The 22,255-nt window shown below is 46.1% G+C and overlaps 2 protein-coding genes across 2 annotated transcripts in view; one reads left to right on the top strand and one right to left on the bottom strand.

Moving 5' to 3' along the window:
• The window catches only part of MATN4 (matrilin 4), a 40,126-nt gene that overhangs the window by 15,545 nt on the left and 2,326 nt on the right, over nucleotides 1–22,255 (bottom strand). The window lies entirely within an intron of this gene.
• The window catches only part of RBPJL (recombination signal binding protein for immunoglobulin kappa J region like), a 47,585-nt gene continuing 33,813 nt past the window's right edge, over nucleotides 8,484–22,255 (top strand). The window contains exon 1 of the mRNA XM_083618835.1: nucleotides 8,484–8,531. Within this exon, the coding sequence (XP_083474961.1) occupies nucleotides 8,522–8,531 (10 nt within the window). The 5' untranslated portion in view covers nucleotides 8,484–8,521. The remainder of the gene's footprint in view (nucleotides 8,532–22,255) is intronic.

The raw sequence follows: 22,255 nt of genomic DNA, 5'->3' as shown, positions 1-22,255 counted from the left end.
AAATTGCAGAGTTGGGAAAGGTTCAGAAAAGGACAACCAAAACATCAAGGGTTGGAGCTACTCTCCTATGAGGAAAGGTTGTAGCGTTTGGAACTTGGAAGGTTAACTACAGGCATCAGAGAACAAAGTGCTGGAGTAGATGGACCTTTGGCCTGATCCAGGAGGCTCTTCTTATGTTCTTATGTAACTGTTCCGCAGCATGGTGAACAAATGCATTTGGGTTGTTTTATTAGCTCTTCCTGCTAAATAAATTTACCGAAGAATTGTGCAACACAGCATTGTGCAATACTCACAAAACTACAATTCACATAACAATGGTAGCTGCAGCTTGGGGGGAAAGCATTGCATTTTCACCAGAAACAACTTTTGATATCTAAGAGCAGGGGGAAATGCCATTTTGCTACAACAGAAGCATCTGGAGAAATGACCCACATTGTTCCCCACAGAAGCTGCTAATATTTAGGATAACTGCGAACTGTCCCCAAAAGACCCCCAAAGTTTAATGACATTATGGAAATATTGGCTTTGGCCAAAAATCATGGCTGAAATTGCTTGCAAACACATGAGGTTGGGAAACGGTTTTCCAGCTTTCTAATAAGAGGGATAAGCTTTGAATTCTATTAAAAAGGGGGGGGGGAGAGATGTGGTGTTTTGATATATCCACCAGGGGCCACTGCAATGCAAAGCAGCTTAGCCTGCTGGTTTCCTTGCTGGCTCTAGGGAGGATTTGTGAATGGGGAAAGAAGAGTGACAACCTTGGCAAAAGGCAGTCAAAGGGAGCTTCTGCTTTTCCCCAGGAGGAGATAGTTAGGAAGGAAAGGTTTAAAACACTCCTCCTGTTGCAATCTTTAAACCCCTCCCCATGATGCATTACCATCAAAACAGTTATTTATGGGCCCTGAATCCTAGAAGGCACCGCAGGTTGAGAGATGGGGTGAAACTAGCTATCTATGCCACCCAAATGTTCTTGTTGGCATCCACCTGTCTCAGAAGGTAAACTGGTGGGAATCAGCTGTACATCAAAGGCAGAGGTGGAGCGGGGAGAGAGAACAAGAGAAAGGAGACAGCCCCTGTTCCTTTCCCTCCTGGAAAGGAAAATAATGAAGAAAAGCAAACTTTCTTTGTATTTGCTTGGAAATTGAGGTGTAAGGTGGCTATCTGGCAGGCCTGGGCAACCTTCCATGGATCTTAAACTAGGTCCCATCTGCACTATACATTTAAAGTAGTATCATACCACTTTAAACAGTCATGGCTTCCCCCCAAAGAATCCTGGGATCTGCTGTTTTTTTAAGGGTGCTGAAGAGTTGTAAGGAGATATGCTTCCCTCCAATTCCCCTCAGCGAGCTACAGTTTCCAGAGTGGTTTTACATTTACAATCCATCCCTCTTTTCCCAGGGAACTCTTGTGAACTGTAGCTCCATGAGGGAAATAAGGGTCTCCTAACAACTCTCAAGAGGGACGCGGGTGGCGCTGTGGGTTAAACCACAGAGCCTAGGACTTGCCGATCAGAAGGTCGGCAGTTCGAATCCCTATGATGGGGTGAGCTCCCGTTGCTCGGTCCCTGCTCCTGCCAACCTAGCAGTTCGAAAGCACGTCAAAGTGCAAGTAGATAAATAGGTAACACTCCAGTGGGAAGGTAAACGGTGTTTCCATGTGCTGCTCTGGTTCACCAGAAGCGGCTTAGTCATGCTGGCCACATGACCTGGAAGCTGTACACTGGCTCCCTCGGCCTATAGAGCGAGATGAGCGCCGCAACCCCAGAGTCGGTCACGACTGGACCTAATGGTCAGGGGTCCCTTTACCTTTACCTTTAAGAACTCTCAGCGCCCTTAACAAACGAAGTTCCCAGGATCCTTTGGAGCAAAGCAAATGCAATGAAGCTGTCCTCTGTGCACTTGCAATGGCTGTCTGAACTGTACACGCCTCACTTTTAATTGCAGCTTTTAGATGGAAAACGCTGGAGCATTTCTCAAGAAACTGCAGAATTGTAGCCTACAGATTGTGGCTAACACCATGTCTTTACAGCTTCCAACACTAGTGATGGGAGCAGACTGAAGCCAAAGTAAATAGTAATGTGTGCGCAGCCTGAGAGAAACCAGAACTAACAAAAATTTGTCCATCCCTACACTGGTCACCTGAAAAGGGGGAGCGATCAGTTCTTTAGACTGCAATCTAAACGTATTTACTGGGATATAAGCACCACTGAGCACAATGGTGCCTACTCCTGAGTAAATATACATAGATTTGCTCCACTAATCTTTCTCAATGTTCAAATGCTGCCTGGTCACCAAGAGGTGAATTTTATCCTCCACAGGCAACTAGGCTATTAACTCTGAACAAGGCGGAACAGTGGCCCATTCTACAGATTTTCCCCAGCATCCATAAAACAGCATTCAAAATTACCCTTCAAATGACCGCAAGCTAAACAAGATTTTGTTCACTGCTCCTAATCATTTTACACCTTGTCACTTCATGCCATTTCCTCATTTCTAAGAACTTGTATTGAGCACCTACAGTTAATCTAAAGGCTCTCTTTGTACGCATACAATATTCTCTCTTTGCACCAGAAAGCTTTCCTCCTTCATGCGTCTTCAAAGTTTGACACAAATTTGTCTCTGAGCCAAAAAGCAAACCCAAACACCTCCATTCATACAGCTGTCAGTTAAGAAAATTGGCAATTTTTCATTCATTGGGAACTGAATGCTCCCCAAGGGGATGCCAGGTGATCCCGGTTCCTTCTGAGCATCAAAAGATTCTAGTCAAATGGGGTTTAAAATGCAAATATATGCTAAGGAAAACATGCCAAAAAAGCAATTAAGGAAATCACATCTGAACTATTTTAACCAGTAAAACTTTACTTAGGCAAACCATTTTTGAGAAGGAGAAAAACTGCCTTTGCAAAAAAGAAGAAGATTTTTTTTGGAAGTCTTAAGGTCTCACAGACACAAAAAGAATCAAACAAGGTTGCTTACATTCATGATCTGGCCCCCTATCCATTATCGGATCCAGTGACATTTATCAGGACTCTTAAACTACAAGCAGGAAGTCTAAAACAGACATTCACAAACCAATCCTACCCATGTTTACTTAAGAATAAGTCCTGTCGGCTAATTAAATACTTATGCTTAGAACTGTGTTTTTATTCCTCTACGAATGAAGCTGCAATCCTAAACATCTAATCCCATTCTTCAATAGAGTTTACTTCTACGTTAGTCTATACAATTGCAATCTTAACCCCACTTACCTGGGAATAAGTACGTTTGCATTCAATAGGACTAATTTTTGAGTGGACATAGTCAAGACTGTGCTATCTTAGGCTGTGATCCTATACAACAGTAGGGCCCTATGCATGTCTGCTCAATAAGATTGCAACCTAAGTCCCTTTGAAATCAGTGTGTTGAGTAGGTCTATATAGAACCAAGAAGTTCACAAAATATATTGTCCAGTGACTTCTATTATTCAGGTAAAGGACCCCTGACAGTTAAGTCTAGTCGCGAACGGCTCTGGGGTTGCGGTGCTCATCTCGCTTTACTGGCCGAGGGAGCCGACATTTGTCCGCAGACAGTTTTTCTGGGTCTTGTGGCCAGCATGACTAAGCCGCTTCTGGCGAAACCAGAGCAGTGCACGGAAATACTGTTTACCTTCCCGCCGGAGCTGTACCTCTTTATCTACTTGCACTTTGACGTGCTTTTGAACTGCTAGGTTGGCAGGAGTAGGGACCGAGCAACGGGAGCTCACCTCGTCGTGGGGATTCGAACTGCCAACGTTCCAATCAGCAAGCCTGAGGCTCAGTGGTTTAAACCACAGTGCCACCTGATGCAAGGTACAAACGATATATATTAAGTGCAAATCATTAGATTCCCCCACCCCCCTTGGGGCCTCATTTACTATTGATACTAGCACCATCCATGCAGGAAAAGTCTCCCACCTGTCTTTGATTCTTCCTATCTCTTTCCTTCCCCATATCTGACTGGTCATCAGGTGTGGTGCTTAGAGTGTTAAACTAGGACCAGAGCAGCCTGACTTGTTTGTAACTGGGGAGAGGGAGAACCAGGAACACCACCTGAGCTCCTTGGAAGAAAGCTGGGACGTAACATAATAATAAATTTTAAATGTATAATGTCACTTGACTCCACAGAACACGGCAAAAACCTGTCTCTTTCCTCTCTGCCCCTTCAGTTAAAAAAACCCTGGAATATACTCTAGTTCTGCCCTGAAGTCAGCAACTCTTAAACAACTCTACCCACTAGACCTGCTGCCCTTCGTGCCTGGAATTTCCTCCTGGAATACCAACTTGGTGTCACAGCTTTTTTCTTTCTGTTCGAAACCTTCCTCCAAGCTCCCCTCTTACATGAGGCCCTTTCTTACTCCTGACTCCATGTTCCTTTTCTATCCCCCTGTTATCTCTCCCCCCCGCCCCAGTCACCTAAATTCACACTCTTTGAGCCAGATTCTTGGTATGAGGAAAATAACGGCCCAACAGATCGTCTGGACTGTGTGGCGATGTTTCTAGGCATCCTTGTTCAAATTAACACATGTGAAAGTTTCCCCCACTGCAAGCCGCATCAAAGCACATCCACATCTGCTTTGTGTAAGTACCTCAGAGCTGAACTAAAGTGCTATTCGGACATTTGTCTTCTGGGTTAAATCAACACGCAGGCAGGGAAGAGCATTCTAGATTCCCCCATCACCACCATCCCTCGGAACATCTGCTGTGGAGAGCCTGGTTTACTTACGGAGGGACCCTGATTTTTCAGGATTCGATCTCGTGCAAAGACTCTACATAAGAACAGCAGGCTCCCTGCTGCAGTCACCCTCCATCTCAGAGGGTAGAGGGGGCAGTGATGAAGGGGGACAGAGCTAGCGCAAGCCATATTGAGTCTTCCTCTCACCTATTGATTTAACCCTGTGGATGAACGTTTCAAAGAATCATAGAGTTGGAGGGGACTCTGAGGATCATCTAGTCCAACCCCCTGCAATGCAGGAATATGAATGAATGCAGGGGCAAAGGCATTGTTGGCATCTCCTGGAGAAAGTACCATGAAGGCAGCTTTGCTGCTTGCACCTCGAAAGGAGTTGTGCCCAGCCTCTAGCGCCACCCTGGAATATTTATTTATTTACTTATTTGTTTGCTGCCTTTCCCTCCAAGCAGGGTAGGGCAGTATGCATGGTTCTCCCCTCTTCTTATCCGCCCAACAACCCTGTGAGGTAGGTTAGGCAGAGAGGCAGGGAGTGGTCCAAGGTCGCCCTGCGAACTTCACAGCTGTGTGGGGATTTGAACCCGGGTCTCCCATTTCCTAGTCCGACACTCTAACCACTGGACTGTGCTGACTCACTGAACAGCAACAGGAGCAGGACTCTTTTCCTGCTCCAATGTGAGTGGTGTGGGGCAGATATATGCCAATCCTCTTCATGTCATACAACTAAAGCTGTTCTCAGAGAGAAACCGCTGCTAAGCAGAGGAAGAGGGATATGAGGCTGAAGGTTAAAAACGCACTGAAATGTCACAAAATAGCAAGCAAGTTTTCAAATCCAGCAGAACTCTTTGTCGGACTGGATGTCAAGGAAAGCCAGGGACTGTAGGGACATGAGAAAAAGCTTCACTTCCTTTTGAAGCCATAATATCACTGCATGAACAGCACCTTCACCTTCCATTACCCCTCTGTCCCAGACACTCCAAGGATGGAGTGATGAGCCACAGAGCCAGTCAAAAAGTCATGTGGATTAGCTTAATTTTGGAATCACACGGTGAGAGAAAACCTCAGCTTCTACAAAAGCCATTTGCATGGAACACTTTCTACTTAAAAAAAACCTGCACTGTTTTTACCACTTCTTAAATTATTATTATTTCCCTCTCTCTCTCCCTTTGGCAATGCAGCAATAACCACAAAAATTGTTTTGGGCAGCTGTGCCATGCATAACATTTCTTGCATTCTACCATGTCCAAACCTTGCTTCAGTGACAGGGTGGCAAGCAGCCTGATTCTGTCTGGGTCCAGGTCATTTCGAAAGCTCAACTAGAGAAAGAAAAACTTGAGAAAAAGAAACGAGAGAAAAAGCGAGAAGTGAGATGTTTACTTAAAAAATGAGGAGAGAACCAATTTATTTTAACCAGAGAGGAATCACATGATAATACTGCTGACCATCCCTACAGGATTATAGTAAGCATTACTGTGAATATATATGTGTGTGTAATGAAACTGAATACAGACAAGACAGAGGTGCTGTGTGTTGCAGGCTCTCAAGTGTGCAAAGGGAGTGGACATCCTGTTATGAATGGAGGTGGCACTCCCCCGGACAGATTAGGTCAGTAGGCTGGGCATGCTTCTTGGCCAACTAATGTTGCTTGAGGGTCAGGTGGCTTCAGGTGGGAGCCAGTGTGGTGTAGTGGTTAAGAGCAGTGGACTCGTAATCTGGGGAACCGGGTTCGATTCCCCGCTCCTCCACATGGAGCTGCTGGGTGACCTTGGGCTAGTCACACTTCTCTGAAGTCTCTCAGCCTCACTCACCTCACAGAGTGTTTGTTGTGGGGGAGGAAGGGAAAGGAGAATGTTAGCTGCTTTGAGACTCCTTCGGGTAGTGATAAAGCGGGATATCAAATCCAAACTACTCTTCTTCCTTCTTCTTCTTCAGTGGCTACAAGCGACTGTCTCAAATTATGGGCCTTCCTTGGTAGAGAAAGCTTGGCTGTAGTGCTCCATGCTCAGATAACCTCAAGAATGGACTACTGCAATGCACTCCACGTGGGTCTGCCCCTTGAAGACAGTTTGAAAGCTGCAGCTGGTGCAGAATGCAGTGGCCGGGATGCTGGCAGACAACTGGTCCCAAATATCTCAAGGAGTGCCTCCTCCCATACAAACCTGCCCCAGAATCATGATCTGCAGGGGAGGCCCTATGAGTTACCCTGTGACAAGGTCAAGATGCAGCTTTTTCAGCAGGCCTTGGCGGGGGTGAGGGACGAGGTTGGTATATCCCTCCCATTTACATGTAACCCAATCTAGGACCCCATTACAAAGTGTGAGCTATAGATGCCTATGAATGAATGAGTAAATAAATTAATTTGACCCAGTGGTGTAGCGTGGGTTGTCAGCACCCGGGGCAAGGCAAGTAATTTGCGCCCCCTAACCTGTAGATTTGCGCCCCCTAACCCGTGGATTTGCGCCCCCTAATCCTAACCCCCAGATGTTGCGCCCGGTGCGGCCGGCCCCCCCTGCACCCCCCACGCTACGCCACTGATTTGACCACTCAGATGCACCATACTATATTTGGGGAAGGGCCATAGCTCAGTGCTACAACATTTCCTGGCAGGCAGAAGGTCCAGGTTCAATCCCCAGCATCTCCAGGTAAGGTTAGGAGACTCCTTCTGAAACCTTGGACCACAAGTTGGCGTAGACAATGGGGATGGGGGAGAAACTCGATCCAATTTCCGTTTGAAGATCAATTTATTCAATTCGCACTTTCAAAAAGATGTGGGACTTGAAACACAGTCATCCTTTAGCCCAAGGGACACATCCCTTGAAGGCGGGCTGCATGCAGGTGATAGTGGGGATCAGATGCAAAAATGGGAGGCATATCAGACATGACTCTGACCTTTGCAATGGGCTACCTTCCAGCCATGAAAAGACCAGAGGTTTCTGAACATATTCATTTCTACATGCATCTATATACACCAGAGGTATCTCTCAGTCCTGGCAAACAAAGGACTCCACAGTTCAAGGACACACTCAAGCCAGGAAAAAAGCATTCAAGGAGGGGAGTAAGGGGATATCCCAAGGACAGTCCCATGGGCCAAATAGGAAGTCCAGGAGAGCCACATTCAGTCCCCAGGGCTCTCCACCCCTTGTCCTAAGCAGCAGGGGGATTTGGGCCCAGAGGCAGAGTGAGTGGGCAACAGCAAGAAGGGGAACAAGGAGGAGACCTGCTTATTGCCCACAAGCCTGCTCCAAAAGAATCCCAAACAAAAACTGGAACCAGCATTGCCCTCAACTCCCCGCCCCCAATGCTGCAGCCGTTGTTCGGTGGTAGTGGGAGGTATGTGAGAAGCCAGGAGCAGGAAAGCAGCTGGGGAAAGGATGTGCAAATATTGAGCAGCAGTGGAAGCATTTGAGCAGCAGGCCTTGGAGATTGTGGGCTGTTGGTTTTTTTATTATTTTTAAAAAAGAGTTCTGCTGCAAAGCCAAGGATATTCCAATGGGTTGTCTAAAGCAAAGACCTTCACAACCTGTGCGGAGGGGATAAGGGTATTTGTGTTTGGGCAAAGCCGGTCAAGAGATAAGTGGCTCCACTGGAAAGGCAGCCTATGATTCCTAATTTTAAAAAGGCATGATGCAGGGTTGGGGGGGGGGAGGGGACTCCACAGAACTTGGGAGCAGCCAAAAAGCTTATCTCGGCCAGCAGTCCCCTTGCGAGTGCATAAAAAGAAGCCAAGACAGAGAAAGCCAAAGAGCGAATGGAGGCTGCAGGTGGTGCATTTCAGTTCCTGGAATGATCAAAAGCTAGAAGAAGGGGTCCCTGATCACATAATGGAGCCAGGTATGTCAATGTGAAACCCAATAGGAGTCCTGGCTCTCTCCCTCTCACTGCTCTACCCAGCAATGTCTTGCCCTGTTCCCATTTCGTACTGTCTGGACTAACAGCCAAATCCTGAGTTTCAAGAAAAGCAGCCGCTTTGGGTTTCAGTGTAGCCTGCCTGGTCAATTCTTTAATCTTTTTTCTCCCCTTTGCTGGATAGCAATGCTTTGAATATTCCAATTGTGAATCACACGGGTGAACACACTGTCTGCCCCAGAGCAGAGCAGAATAACACACAGCAAAGTTTCTGGGCAGGATTCGCTTCCAGGTCTACCTGGAGATGCCAGGGATCGAAACTGGGAACATCTGTTTACATGGCAGCTGCTCTGCCACTAAGCTATGGCTCTCACTTCTTTGGTAAAGAAGCTTACAATCATAAAATCATAGAGTTCATAGAATCATCTAGCCCAGGCTTCCTCAAACTTGGCCCTCCAGATGTTTTTGGCCTACAACTCCCATGATCCCTAGCTAGCAGGACCAGTGGTCACGGATGATGGAAACTGTAGTCTCAAAACATCTGGAGGGCTGAGGTTGAGGAAGCCTGATCTAGTCCAACTCCCTGCAATGCAGGAATCTTTTGCCCAATGTCAGGCTCAAACCCACGACCCTGAGCATGAGAGTAAGAGTCTCATGCTCTACCGACTAGGCTATCCTCAGTTAAAACATTCCACAGTATATTTTGCATGGGATATACTTGGGACAGTGTCTTGGACAGTGATTCTGATGCAGAAGAATCCTTTACTGTGGTGGCACCCCAATTATGAACACCTCCACACATGCTTTTTTCCAGTGCCAGCTCAAAATTCATTCATCAGTTTACTAAAGGCATTTTTAGGATGCTAGCTGTGAAATTATTTTGAAGTATGAAGCCGCTTCAGTGCTTCTGGAGAGTGCTGTTATTTACTGTGTTTTCAATTCCTGGTGGCATTTATGGTCGTTTCTGGAATTTAATGCATTTATGGTTTTATGTTCTGTATTTTACTCTGCTTCGTAGCCAGCTCTGGTATAGTTTTGGATGGAAGACTAGGTTAGAAATAGTTTAGCTACACAAATAAATACATAAAAGCCTCAATGCACATGCAACAGAAGGAAGAGAGGTGGCCCAGATTGAATGCTCACTGACTCAGTGGGAGGGGTCCCCGCATTCCCCCAAGAAGAGCCAGCACTGCTCAGGCATAGCTGCATGTGTGAAGGCTTCCAAAGGTAAAGGTAAAGGACCCCTGACAGTTAAGTCCAGTCGCGAACGACTCTGGGGTTGCGGCGCTCATCTCGCTTTACTGGCCGAGGGAGCCGACGTTTGTCCACAGACAGTTTTTCCGGGTCATGTGGCCAGCATGACTAAGCCACTTCTGGTGAAACCAGAGCAGTGCATGGAAATGGTGTTTACCTTCCCGCTGGAGCGGTACCTATTTATCTACTTGCACTTTGACGTGCTTTCAAACTGCTAGGTTGGCAGGAGCTGGGACCCAGCACGGGAGCTCACCCCGTCGCGGGGATTCAAACCGCTGACCTTCCAATCGGCAAGCCCTAGGCTCAGTGGTTTAAACCACAGTGCCACCCATTTGTAGCTAGCCAAATTAATACAGAGCGAGTAGGAGGGAAGCGGGCAGTGGGGGCACACAGTGATGGAGGTTAGACTAGCCAGCGAGGCCCTGCTCATCAATTTCATCCATGTGTAAACTCTGGCTTCTGAAAAGGGCTTGATGAGCACTATGCAGAGGGTTGACTCCAGCAAAGTCAATGCCTTTGTGCATTGATATTGTTCCGCAAACTCAATGACTTCACTGCATACAACCCAGAATCACCTGCTGCAGGTCACCCAACTCCTGCTTGGTGGCTTCCTAGGCTGTGCCGGTTCCGAGTGCCTATTCTGAGTGCTGAGCACCAGACACACTGGGCTGGCTCACCTAGGTGAGTCTCTTCTGGACACAGGACAGCTGCATTCCTAAGTACCTCCTGCCTCATGTTAGGTAGTGCGGTTATACCTTCTTCTGAGTGTTACTGTGCTTTAACAAGGTTAGAATGTTTCAGGAAAAGCTGGCCAGGGGCTGTGCTGGGCGCACAGCTTGAGATGTTATGTAAACAAAGAAAAAGGAACAAGCGCCGTGAGGATGGCCAGCAACAGCTTTGCCTCTCGACCTCTAAAAGTGCCGCAGTGGGGAATGACAACTAGCTTAGCCCAACACACGGCACTGAATGCTTCCCACCAGGCATGGTAATTATTTTTCCATACCTCTTTGCTCTTTGCCCCGTCCCTAGCCTGGCAAACCCACTGCAAATGGCTGAAACATGAACCTGCCTTTGCCTTCCTGACACAGTGACAAATTGTTTCCCACGTGGAAAGCCTGAGTTAGGCTCCCCGGTTCAGCTCCCTCGCAGCCCGAATCAGCAGCGAGTGAGAGAGCTGAACAAAAAGCTCTTTATTAAAACAGAGAGATCGTTTTACCTTTTATGTTCTGCAGAGCAGGAGCTGATTTCTTCTGATTTTGAGCCAACCTGTTTTAACGTGCGCCAAATTATTACCCCAGTGAAGGATTAAAAACGGTACTCTGTAACCGGCATGCGTGTGACACCAACGTTGAGGGACCCAGGTCACATCCAAGGCATTCATTTAATGCATATGGTTCTCCCCACCCAAAGAATCCTGGGAGATGTAGTTTGTAGGGGGCTTCAGAGGGCCTGGAAATGCTCTGCTACTGTAGCTGTTCAGTGCTGTTTTGTGTGAGTTTCCCATCAGCCTTCTTCCTACCCACAATGATGTAATCACACAAGCCATCACCATGTCGCTAAGTTGGCCTTCCCCATCCTGGTGCTATCTAGACACAGCTGGGTTCCAGCTCTCATCAGCCCCAATGGTCACGGATGCTGGGGGTTGTAGCCCCATACCATCTGGAGAGCATCCTGTTGGAGAAGGCTGGGCTATGTGATGCCCATCACTAAGGGCAAATAGAAATACTTCAGAATGATTGTATGCTGGTTGGAAATGCAGTAGGGAGAGAATATCACAAAAGCAGCAATCAACAGGGGCTTCAAAGAGGATCTGGAGAACCCACATAATGCCAGGCACCTGAGAGAAGAATGTTGAAGGTGTTAGGCGTGCAGAAAATGGACACTTCTGCAACTTGTCATACACACCCCAAAAAATTGGGTGAAACTGGGAAGTAGGTATTTCAAGAGGTGCTCACAATATGCACACATGCCTGCTTCAGCTCAGAGCTCAGCACTGACTTGAACTGTCTTCAGGACTCCCAATATACCAGCATGCAGGAAGATGTCTAAAATGTTTCTCGCATGTGTGAAGGTCCATGAGACACAGCCAGGAATTCCAGTCTGATCCTCTCTTCTGTCAAGATTATTACAAGCATTGTATTCATTCAAGGTCTGCTTGTGGGTTTTCCCACAGGCATCAGCTTGGCTACTATGAGAACAAAACACTGAACTTGATGGGTCTGATTCAGCAAGGCTCTTCTTGTGGTTCTTACAACGTTCAACAAGGCTGCAATCCTAATCCCAATTACTTGGGAGTAAGACCTACCAAATCTAATGGGGTTTGCTTCTGAGGAGACATAGTTGGGATTGCAACCTTAGGCCCAGATGTGCCGAGGAGACACATAACAGTAATGTAGTTTGGAAAAGCACCGTCATGCTACCGTAAACTGTCAACACCACTATCCTGTCATCAAATCTTTATCATTCCCACGATCACTTCGTACTGATTCAATGAAAATTACTTTATGCCATTTTGATTCTGTTATCCACCCAGAGCAACTTAATGCAAAGCTGGGATATGTAAATACGGATTTAGGATAATGTGCATATAAGCACGTGTCAAAATTCAGCACAAAGTCTTGCTGTGGAGCACCATATTCATTCACCTTTGGCTTCCCTAAACCAAAGAATTAAGCTGCCATGTGTATCTGGTGGAAGGATGTTGGTTCTCCAGAAGAAGATGCAAAGAGACTTACAGCACAATACTATGGATGTCTACTCGAAAGTTATGTCCCATTTAGCTCAATGAAATTTATTCCCAGGTTATACTGGGAATCGTAAATGGCGTTTCCATGTGCTGCTTTGGTTCACCAGATGCGGCTTAGTCCTGCTGGCCACATGACCCGGAAGCTGTCTGCGGACAAACACCGGCTCCCTTGGCCAGTAAAGCAAGATGAGTGCCACAACCCCAGAGTTGCTTGTGACTGGACCTAACGGTCAGGGGTACCTTTACCTTTAATACTGGGAATCGTAGCTCTGTGAAAGGTAAAACAGAGTTCCCAAGATTATCTTGGGTAAGCCATGTGCTTTAATACTTGGGAGTAAGTCCCAATATACACAGTAAGACTTACTTAAGAGTAAACATAGAATTGAACTGCTTACTCACAATCTTTAGTAAGGCATTCAGGTTTTAGATGGATATCTTTCTAAGTCCTACCATAGGTCTACAAAGTCATAGTTCAACACTCTAAATTACTACACCAAAGCAGCTCTAGAGAAGCATTAATGAGAGATGCTGCTCAACAGTGAGAACTCTTTGGGCAATATGGTTTGATGCTTACCAAAAACCCACCCTAACTTGCACATTTCGATGGACACTGGCCTCATTAATTTTCTGTTCTGGGGTGTCACTAGAACTGGCTGCTTTGATCTTCCCACGAACATTTGGATTTTCCATTTGTGTACACATCTCTGCTGGTTACAGGGATCAAAAGCGTGGCGCAGGGACCCTGTGCAGTAAGCTGGTAGGAATGCAGGCATCTTGTCCAAGTTCCTTTGCAGACTGAGAGGAGTATCTAAATCACAGTCTTAGGCCAGCTTTGTGAGTGAATTTACTGTACTCTGTGCCCTTTAGCTTTTAAGTAAAGGGTGAAGTTTGCAGTACTTCTGGAAAAGGAAATGAATCTCAGCAGTGAAACTCTGGTTGGGTTTCCTCTTCTTCTGAGCTTTTGCGGGTTTTGCCTAAGATAAAGTTGCTTCCCTATCAAATATCTGCCTGTGACCGAGCTAAGCTGCAGCATGACTCTTGTCTAACCCGTGCAATTTTGGAAACACACATGCGCAGCAACTGAAAGCCTAAATTCTCTTCTAAGCATTTCTGAGGTTTTTGAACAGTTTGAACAAATAGGATTTAACTCTGTAAATGCTATACGCTGCTAGACATCAGAATGTCAATTCCCCTGGGAACAACCTTTGGAGATCAAGAGGTGATCCTGCACAAAGCACTGCATCCCCAGGAGAGCTCTTGCACCACAATGGGTACCAGCAAACGGCCGGCTTGGGCAGCCCCATAAGGTCTCACTGCTGATGTCTGTCCTTTAGCTCATGGGTAGGCAAATTAAGGCCCAGGGGCTGGATCCGGCCCAATCGCCTTCTAAATCCAGCCTGTGGACAGTCCGGGAATCAATGTGTTTCTACATGAGTAGAATGTGCCCTTTTATTTAAAATGTATCTCTGGGTTATTCGTGGGGCCTGCCTGGTGTTTTTACATGAGTGGAATGTGTGCTTTTATTTAAAATGCATCTCTGGGTTATTTGTGGGGCATAGGAATTTGTTCATCCCCCCCCCAAAAAAAATACAGTCCGGCCCCCCCACAAGGTCTGATGGACAGTGGACTGGTCCCCTGCTGAAGTAGTTTGCTGACCTCTGCTTTAGCTGGTGCTCAAATCTGAGTGCCTGGCAGCTGAATCTAGAGTCATTTTAATTTCTCACAATGCCCTGATGTAATGTTGCTCTGGGGCCTTGCAGAAAATGTAAATGGCAAACCCACTGGAGCACTGCTGCTGTCACCAAGTAAGCCCACTGACATAAGAGAGGGCCAATCAGAAAGCACTTTGCTAAGAGCCCCCTCACACCCGGATCTGGCCCTATCAGTGACTGCACAGTTTTCATTCTCCATCTTTGCCTTACATAACGGAGAGAGGCCCTGGTCAAGATTTCCCTCCCACCTGCCTCCACTAAATTCCTGAAGATGTAATGGAGCTCCATGAGAAAGCCCTGCAAGCTTTCTCCAAACTACAAATGGATCCAAACTACAAGAAAGAAGATTCCACCTAAACATTAGGAAGAACTTCCTGACAGTAAGAGCTGTTCGACAGTGGAATTTGCTGCCAAGGAGTGTGGTGGAGTCTCCTTCTTTGGAGGTCTTTAAGCAGAGGCTTGACAACCATATGTCAGGAGTGCTCTGATGGTGTTTCCTGCTTGGCAGGGGGTTGGACTCGATGGCCCTTGTGGTCTCTTCCAACTCTATGATTCTATGATTCTATAAGCTTGAGGCATTTTTCTATACTCCATTGCCAATGCATTAGATATCTGGTATGGAGGAAAGGGAGAAGAAGTTAGGCAATGCCAGGTTTGCACTGAGAGAGCTGTCAAATCAATTGGAACTAGAGCTGAGTCAAATGTTCTCAGAGGAAGTTTTTTTAATGAGAAAATTTCTGTTTTGTTTTTCTCTCTACCCTTCCCCAGAAAAAGCCCACTTTAAAAGAATTTATTTGTGTTTGTTTGTTTGGTTGGTTTGTTGGTTCCCCACCACACACACACACAATATGCACAGCCTTAGAAAAACAACAGGTCCAGGGCACTGTGGGAGCATTTGCCGGGGGGGGGGGGAGTTACAAAATGGCAGCCAGGTTGCCAACACCATTGTTGCTACTGTCTCTTGCAACAGCAGGCAGGCAGACAGAAAGTTATAGTAGGAAAAGAGAGCTGGGCAGCTACCACTGCTAATTAGAGTGGCCAGTTATGCACTGATGATTTACATGCACGGATGCAAATTTAGAAATAATTACTGTTATTTAAAAAGAAGCACAACAGACAATATGCCACTCTGCCACTTCCTTGCAGAGTAGCTGACTGGACTGGCAGCAGCTGAATCTTACCTCTCTCATAGCACTAGGACTCGGGCAGAATTCAGGACAGACAAAAGAAAGTACCGTATTTTTTGCTCTATAAGACTCACTTTTTCCCTCCTAAAAAGTAAGGGGAAATGTGTGTGCGTCTTATGGGGCGAATGCAGGCTGCGCAGCTATCCCAGAAGCCAGAACAGCAAGAGGGATCGCTGCTTTTGCTGCACAGCAATCCCTCTTGCTGTTCTGGCTTCTGGGATTCAGAATATTTTTTTTCTTGTTTTCCTCCTCCAAAAACTAGGTGTATCTTACAGAGCGAAAAATATGGTACTTCTTCACGCAGCACATACTTAAATGATGGAATGTGCTCCCACAAGAGGCAGTGATATCCACCACCTTGGATGCCTTTAAAACAGGACTGGGTGCTTCTTGCCCATTTAGCTCAGTTGGTTAGAGCATGGGGCTGATGGTGCCAACACCACAGGTTCAATCCCCGTATGGGACAGCTGCATATTCTATTATTGCAAGGGGTCAAACTAGATTGTCCTCAGGGTCCCCTTCCAACTCTACAATTTTATGATTCCATGAAATTCACGGAGGATGGCAGTACTCTGCCTCCACTGTCAGAGGGAGTATGCCTCTATGAGTACTAGTTGCTGAGAATTATAAGCAGAGAAAGAGAACTGTTATGTTCAGGTCCTTCTTGTATGCTTCCCATCCCGTGAGAATAGGATACCTGACTAGATGGGCCATTGGCCTGATCCAGCAGGCTCTTCTTATTTTCTTTCAATCCTAGCAGCATGATGCTGTCCTTCAGCACATCTGAGGACAGCAGAGTAGCTTAGAAGGCATGGGGCTGTGTGGCACACACATCTGCCCTCCCGCAGGCTACCACCACCCCACACACCCTTTAGCATCTGCTGTCTGAGGCAGTCACCTTGCTTTGCCTAATAGTAGGGCTGGCCCCAGGAGAATCTAATTTTGGGAGGGAGTACTTAATGCTCTTCTTGCCCACCAATTTTCCCCTTCCAACGTCCCCTAGGAAAACAACCTAGGAGGGAAACGAGACTGGGGGTTGGAGGGAAGGATCCGTGGCATTTCTCCCCTGCAAATCTACCTCCTGACTTGTGCATTATCTTGGCAAAAGCAGGTCTGGAAGCAGCCATTTGCCAGGTAGCATGCAATTCTGTTCTTAGAATAACTGTTGTGCCGTGTTCACTTGCTGAAAGAAAGGGGGGGCATGAAGCTCTTGGTATATATGTAACACCTCCTACACCCATTTCTATTCCAAGCCCTGTTTTAACAAGGCTATTTCAAAACAATCTGCCCATTTTGCCAAGATGCATGAAGGCGGGGAGTGGGGAGACTACTTCCAACCGCTTTTAAAATATAAAATGTTATATGATACTTAAAGCTATGTCTGAGTTGCAAAAACCCACAGAAGACTAATTCTTCCACCTCACAAGCGGGTAACATAGAAGTGTGAAGGGCGAGTCGTAGGGGCAAGCCTCTGAATGAAACCTTTATGAAGTCCCTGATCCAAATCTGGTGACAGACATTCAGTGGATTGAACCCACATAGTCAAAGCTCCTTCTGTCTGGAGGAAGCTGGAAGAAGGCTGAGGGAGAAGCAGGGAGAACTTAATTGCTCCACAATAATTATAGATCTATATCTGGGGGAAGCCTATGTTTCCACAAAAGCTCATCCAGGGATTGGGGAGAGTTCCTCAGTGAGATGATAACACATAGCAGATACAACTTTCCTGAAAACCATTACCAATATTCTTCCCCTGCAATGTACAACTGCAGGAGGTTATTGGGCTCATGGATTGCTTTTCTCCAGATAAATCATGACCTGTAAACAAGGTCTGTTCTTGGTTTTCATCTCACGGTTTGTCTGGGAAAGACAAAGCACGAGTTTGAATTCAGACACAATGCTAATTCAAACCATGGTTTAGCTCACAGCAGTGTGGCAGCAGCAAGATCAGTGGAATAGAAACAAAGCTGTCACAGGCAATCCCTCAGTTAATCAGAACGTTTAGCATTATGGGTAAATGATGTCAGTGAGAGCCACCAAGCTTTGCAAGTGCCTCTCCTAAGAGTATGCCCTTGCCAGAATATGCCTACATAATCCTCTGCAACACAAAACACCAGGGGTTCTACAGCAGAGATGTAAAGCAGACCCACAGGCAGAAACCTTGCAAGGAGGAAACCTAAGGCAACAGTAGTTCAGGAAGGGAGAATCAATGCAGAGCAACTGGAACCTAAATATTGGCATTGCTCGCACTTCACATTAAACCATGGTTTGGAATTATAGGGAGGAGCACAGAAAATCCTACGCTTGCATGATTCCCACCCCCCACTCCACTCTTCCTGTACAACCACAAGGAGATTGGAAGCTTCCATTCATTTTAATTAGCTACAGGGAAGTTTTAACGTCTGATCCGTGAGATTTTTGAAATATTGAGCAATATACGAATGCTTTTTAAACAAACAAACTGTGGTCAATCTCAACTATGGCTTGTGGAAACAAGGCACATTCTTATTTTTGGTATGGTATCTTTGTAAACCACTTAGGAACAACTGTTTCTTCGCAGTAGAGCTGTAGCTCAGTGGTACAGCATCCAGCTTTACACGCAGGAGCCTCCAGGTTCAATTCCCATCATCTCCAGGCAGGGCTGAAAGAGACCCTTGTCTAAAAACCCTGGAGAGCCGCTGCCAGCCAGTGCAAACAAAACTGAGCTAGGCTAACTTGTAGTCTCACTCAGTGTTAGAAGCTTAGATATATGAGCTAATTGCCAAATGGAACCTTAAACCGAGGTTACAGTCACCACAACAGAATGTCTAAGCATCTTTTCTTTGCACTGAAATTTATTATTACTGTTACAGTGGTACCACGGCTTACAGGTGCTTCAGGTTACATGATTTCGGGCTTCGTACCACACTGATCCCGGAAGTACCAGAATGGGTTACTTCTGGGTTTCGGTGCTCGCGCATGCGCAGAAGCGCTAAATCGCGCTTTGTGCATGCGCAGAAGCGCCGAATCGCGAGACCCATGCGTGCGCAGACACGGCGCTGTGGATTGCGAACACTGCAGGTTGCGAACGTGCCTCCTACACGGATCACGTTCGCAACCCGAGGTTCCACTGTATCATCATCATCATCATTTCCTTACCATTTTATATTTTAAATAAGAAAATCTCAAAGCGGTTTACAACACATTAAAACATCAAATAAAACAAACCAGAATAAAACACATTCAAGCTTCAAGTAAACTGTTTCAGATCCTTCTCTAAGTGATAGTTTGCTTTTCCCATATTTAGTTGCTTAGTTACTTTATACAGCAGAAGCACTCTAGGAAACCAGTGTGGCATAGTGGCTAGAGCAGGCATAGGCAAACTCGGCCCTCCAGATGTTTTGGGACTACAACTCCCATCATCCCTGACCACTGGTCCTGTTAGCTAGGGATGATGGGAGTTGTAGTCACAAAACATCTGGAGGGCTGAGTTTGCCTATGCCTGGGCTAGAGTGTTGGACTAGGACCTGGGAGATGAGGGTCCAATTCTCCATCTGTCATGAAGCTCACTGGGTGACCTTGGGCCAGTCACAGTCTCTTAACCTACCTAACAGGGTCACTGTAGGGATTAACTTGGGTGGGTTGGGGGTGTAAACCATGTACTCCTTGAAGGAAAAGATGGAGTATAAATGCAGTGACTAAGCTCCTCTTCTTACCTGCTTAAGAAAGCTGGAGGGGCCAGCCAGGTAGAGATGTCAGTTGCCAACCTGGCATCCAGAGATCTCCATATGGTTGCAATTGTACCTGTGCCAGTTGCAAACCGTGCCTGGGGGATTGCTATCACTGGTCGGACTCCGTATAAGACAGCTCCCCATTTCCCAGCCTTGTTCTGCACCCACTTCAAGTGCTTTTGCCTAACTGCAACGTGTGCTTGAAAACTGGTCATCCCTCTTGCTTGTCTAGATGGAAGTTGGAGAGGGGCGTATGCCACCCACTTTTGCAATAGGTCTTGGAATGCCAGCAGTGGGACAGAGGCAAAGAAGAGGGACATAGGAAGTTGTCTTATTCCAAGCCAGACTGTGCCATTGGCATTTAAAAGATAGAACAGAAGCCTGAGACTGCTATTCTATGTGCACTTACGTGGGAGTAAAGGTAAAGGGACCCCTGACCATTAGGTCCAGTCGTGACCGACTCTGGGGTTGCGGTGCTCATCTCGCTTTAATGGCCGAGGGAGCCTGCATACAGCTTCCAGGTCATGTGGCCAGCATGACTAAGCCGCTTCTGGCAAACCAGAGCAGCGCACGGAAACGCCATTTACCATCCTTCCGGAGCGGTACCTATTTATCTACTTGCACTTTGACGTGCTTTCAAACTGCTAGGTTGGCAGGAGCAGGGACCGAGCAACGGGAGCTCACCCCGTCACGGGGATTCGAACTGCCGACCTTCTGATCGGCAAGTCCTGGGCACTGTGGTTTAACCCAGAGCACCACCCGCGTCCCTTTGCCTGGGAGTAAGAACCACCAAATATGATGAGACTTATTCCCAAGTCAATATACATAAGCTTTGCACCATTAACTCACCCTAAATCAGAGCACTCCAGAATAAGCACTTAGCAGATCAAGTATCTCTTAGTTGTTCTCCCAGCAGCGGCAGACTATAACTCATCTATGCCAGCTACTTTCTTCAGATGTTGCAGCCACACACTTGAGAGCAGAGCAATCCCCCCTCCCCCCTCTCAAAATGAGGTTAGATGCATACCTAGGAAATTTTAGCAAAGGGCCCCTGTTGGAGACACTGAGGAATGTTTTAAGCTTTGCTTGAGAAGCCTTGCAGGAAACCTCAGGAGACGTATTGAGTTCTGAACAACCAAAGGACAAATTCACACAGAATTCTATTTTAAAGAAATACCATTGTCTGGTGAAAAAGGAATCCAAAAGAAAAGAAAAGACTCTCTCACCAAATGGCGTCTGATGAAATAATAATAATTTTTTAAAGGAGGGAAAGATATATTTCTTTTTTCTTCCTTTTTTTTTGTTTTAAAGATTTGAACAACAGTTCTTCCAGATGGCTTCAGTAAAAGCCTATTGGTTTAGGTAGATAGTGTCATTTTACTTTTTTTTGGGGGGGGATGAAACACCAAACTCTCCTGCCCGCATTCCAGACAGGAATTCATATTTCATGCGGGGCCAATTCCATCTCCGAAGCAAATCCACTTACTGTACAGAGCCACCCTCTGAGAGGCAAATACCAAAGCTGAGCTCTGCAAGCGAACCATAAAGATTCGCTTCAGAAAAGTTTTCTTTGCTGCCAGGTCCTAAACACCATCCTCAAGGCAGCTTATTACCCTGGCTTTTACAAGATTTCATTCTTGGAGGTTTGGCGATTCCAGTGTGAGATGCTGGCAAGGTTTTTCGAAGGATAATTTATTGTGCTGCTTTTAACCACCGGGTTTATGGGACAAAAGTCCCATTGACTCCAGCAATATGGAGCCATGCCTTTCCTGTCTGCCTTCTCGGCACTAAAACCACTACACTTTTTCTGGTAAGCAAGGCCCCTATAGAACATGCTTCTGCCTCTTACATAGGAGCTCTTTCTGTGCTGCCATTATACATGCAACAGTTTACTTCCAGGAACAAGTTTGCCCAATTACAGAGAATTCTTTTATAGGTCCTAACCTCATCAAAATGTTTCAGGTCTGCAACATTTATAGTCTTGGACACTGCACACTGACTTGTAAGGAAATCCCACTGTGTTCAAGTGTAAATAGCAACACTCCATTACTTGATTGATTGGTTATTAATAAGAAATTTTTGCGATGGTGAGCCTATTAACAGGAATAATACAATTTTAAATATAAGTACATACAAAAATCACAGCTGCTAGGTATCGTCTAGGTAGGTATATTAGAAGATACAACCTTTTGTCCCCCCCCCATACAACAGAACGCAACTGAGTACCCCATTTTCAGAACTGTTTATACATATGCAAATGTATGCAGATTTATTGGCCCAAATCCAGAGGTTAGTTGTGCTTAAATCCCATTGCAATAAACTAATCTGCAATTGTAAAAGTTCTGTCCCATCAATTCCAATGGGTCTAAAACACAATTAACTTACCCTGGGTTTGGGTTGCTGCAATAATTGATTAGTTAAACCCACATTATGAACTGGCATGTCTTGTGTATCAGGGTAGGAGCCATACTACACAATCCTATACATGTCTTCTCAGAAGTCAAGTGTGCATTAGATTGCAGCCCTAGTCATTCTTGGCTGATTCCACAGCTAAATATCCCTCTGTATCTGCTACAGAGGAAATAAATAGTGTAGGGCACACAGTTCCCTACCAACAACTGCTTTGGTCACAATGTTACACATAAGAACAAGAAACTGCGGTGACATATGAGCCGGATACAGCAAACAATCCCCTACTCACAGCTGCTGAATTGATTTTGCCTGCTCACATACCTAGGCAGCAAGTGACTGCCTGTGCAAACTTGCCTACCACGTGCAGTGTACCTTGATTGCAGGTACAATTTCAGCCAATGCAGAGCAGATGTAAAAGCTAAACAGTCAGGCATGGAAGAAGACATGATAGCCTTGGACAGATCTTGTCATGCTCAGAGCACTGCAGTGAAGCATGTGTGTGGGACAACGCTATGGAGTTAACAGCTGCAAAAAGCATTCAAGGTCCCAGACAAGTTCAGTTACCTTCGAGATTAAGAGCAGATTGCTAACCACTACTGTAAGCAGCTCTAGATAATCAGGACCATACTAAGAAGTAGGTACCATTTCTTACTTAAACTCCAACAAGGAGATGTTAGGAAATTCCTCACCA

This window comes from Podarcis filfolensis (genome assembly GCF_964270895.1).
Source record: "Podarcis filfolensis genome assembly, chromosome: 6".
NCBI lineage: Eukaryota > Metazoa > Chordata > Lepidosauria > Squamata > Lacertidae > Podarcis > Podarcis filfolensis.
Note: the sequence above shows the minus strand (reverse complement) of the source record. Positions and strands in the feature narration are given on the sequence as shown.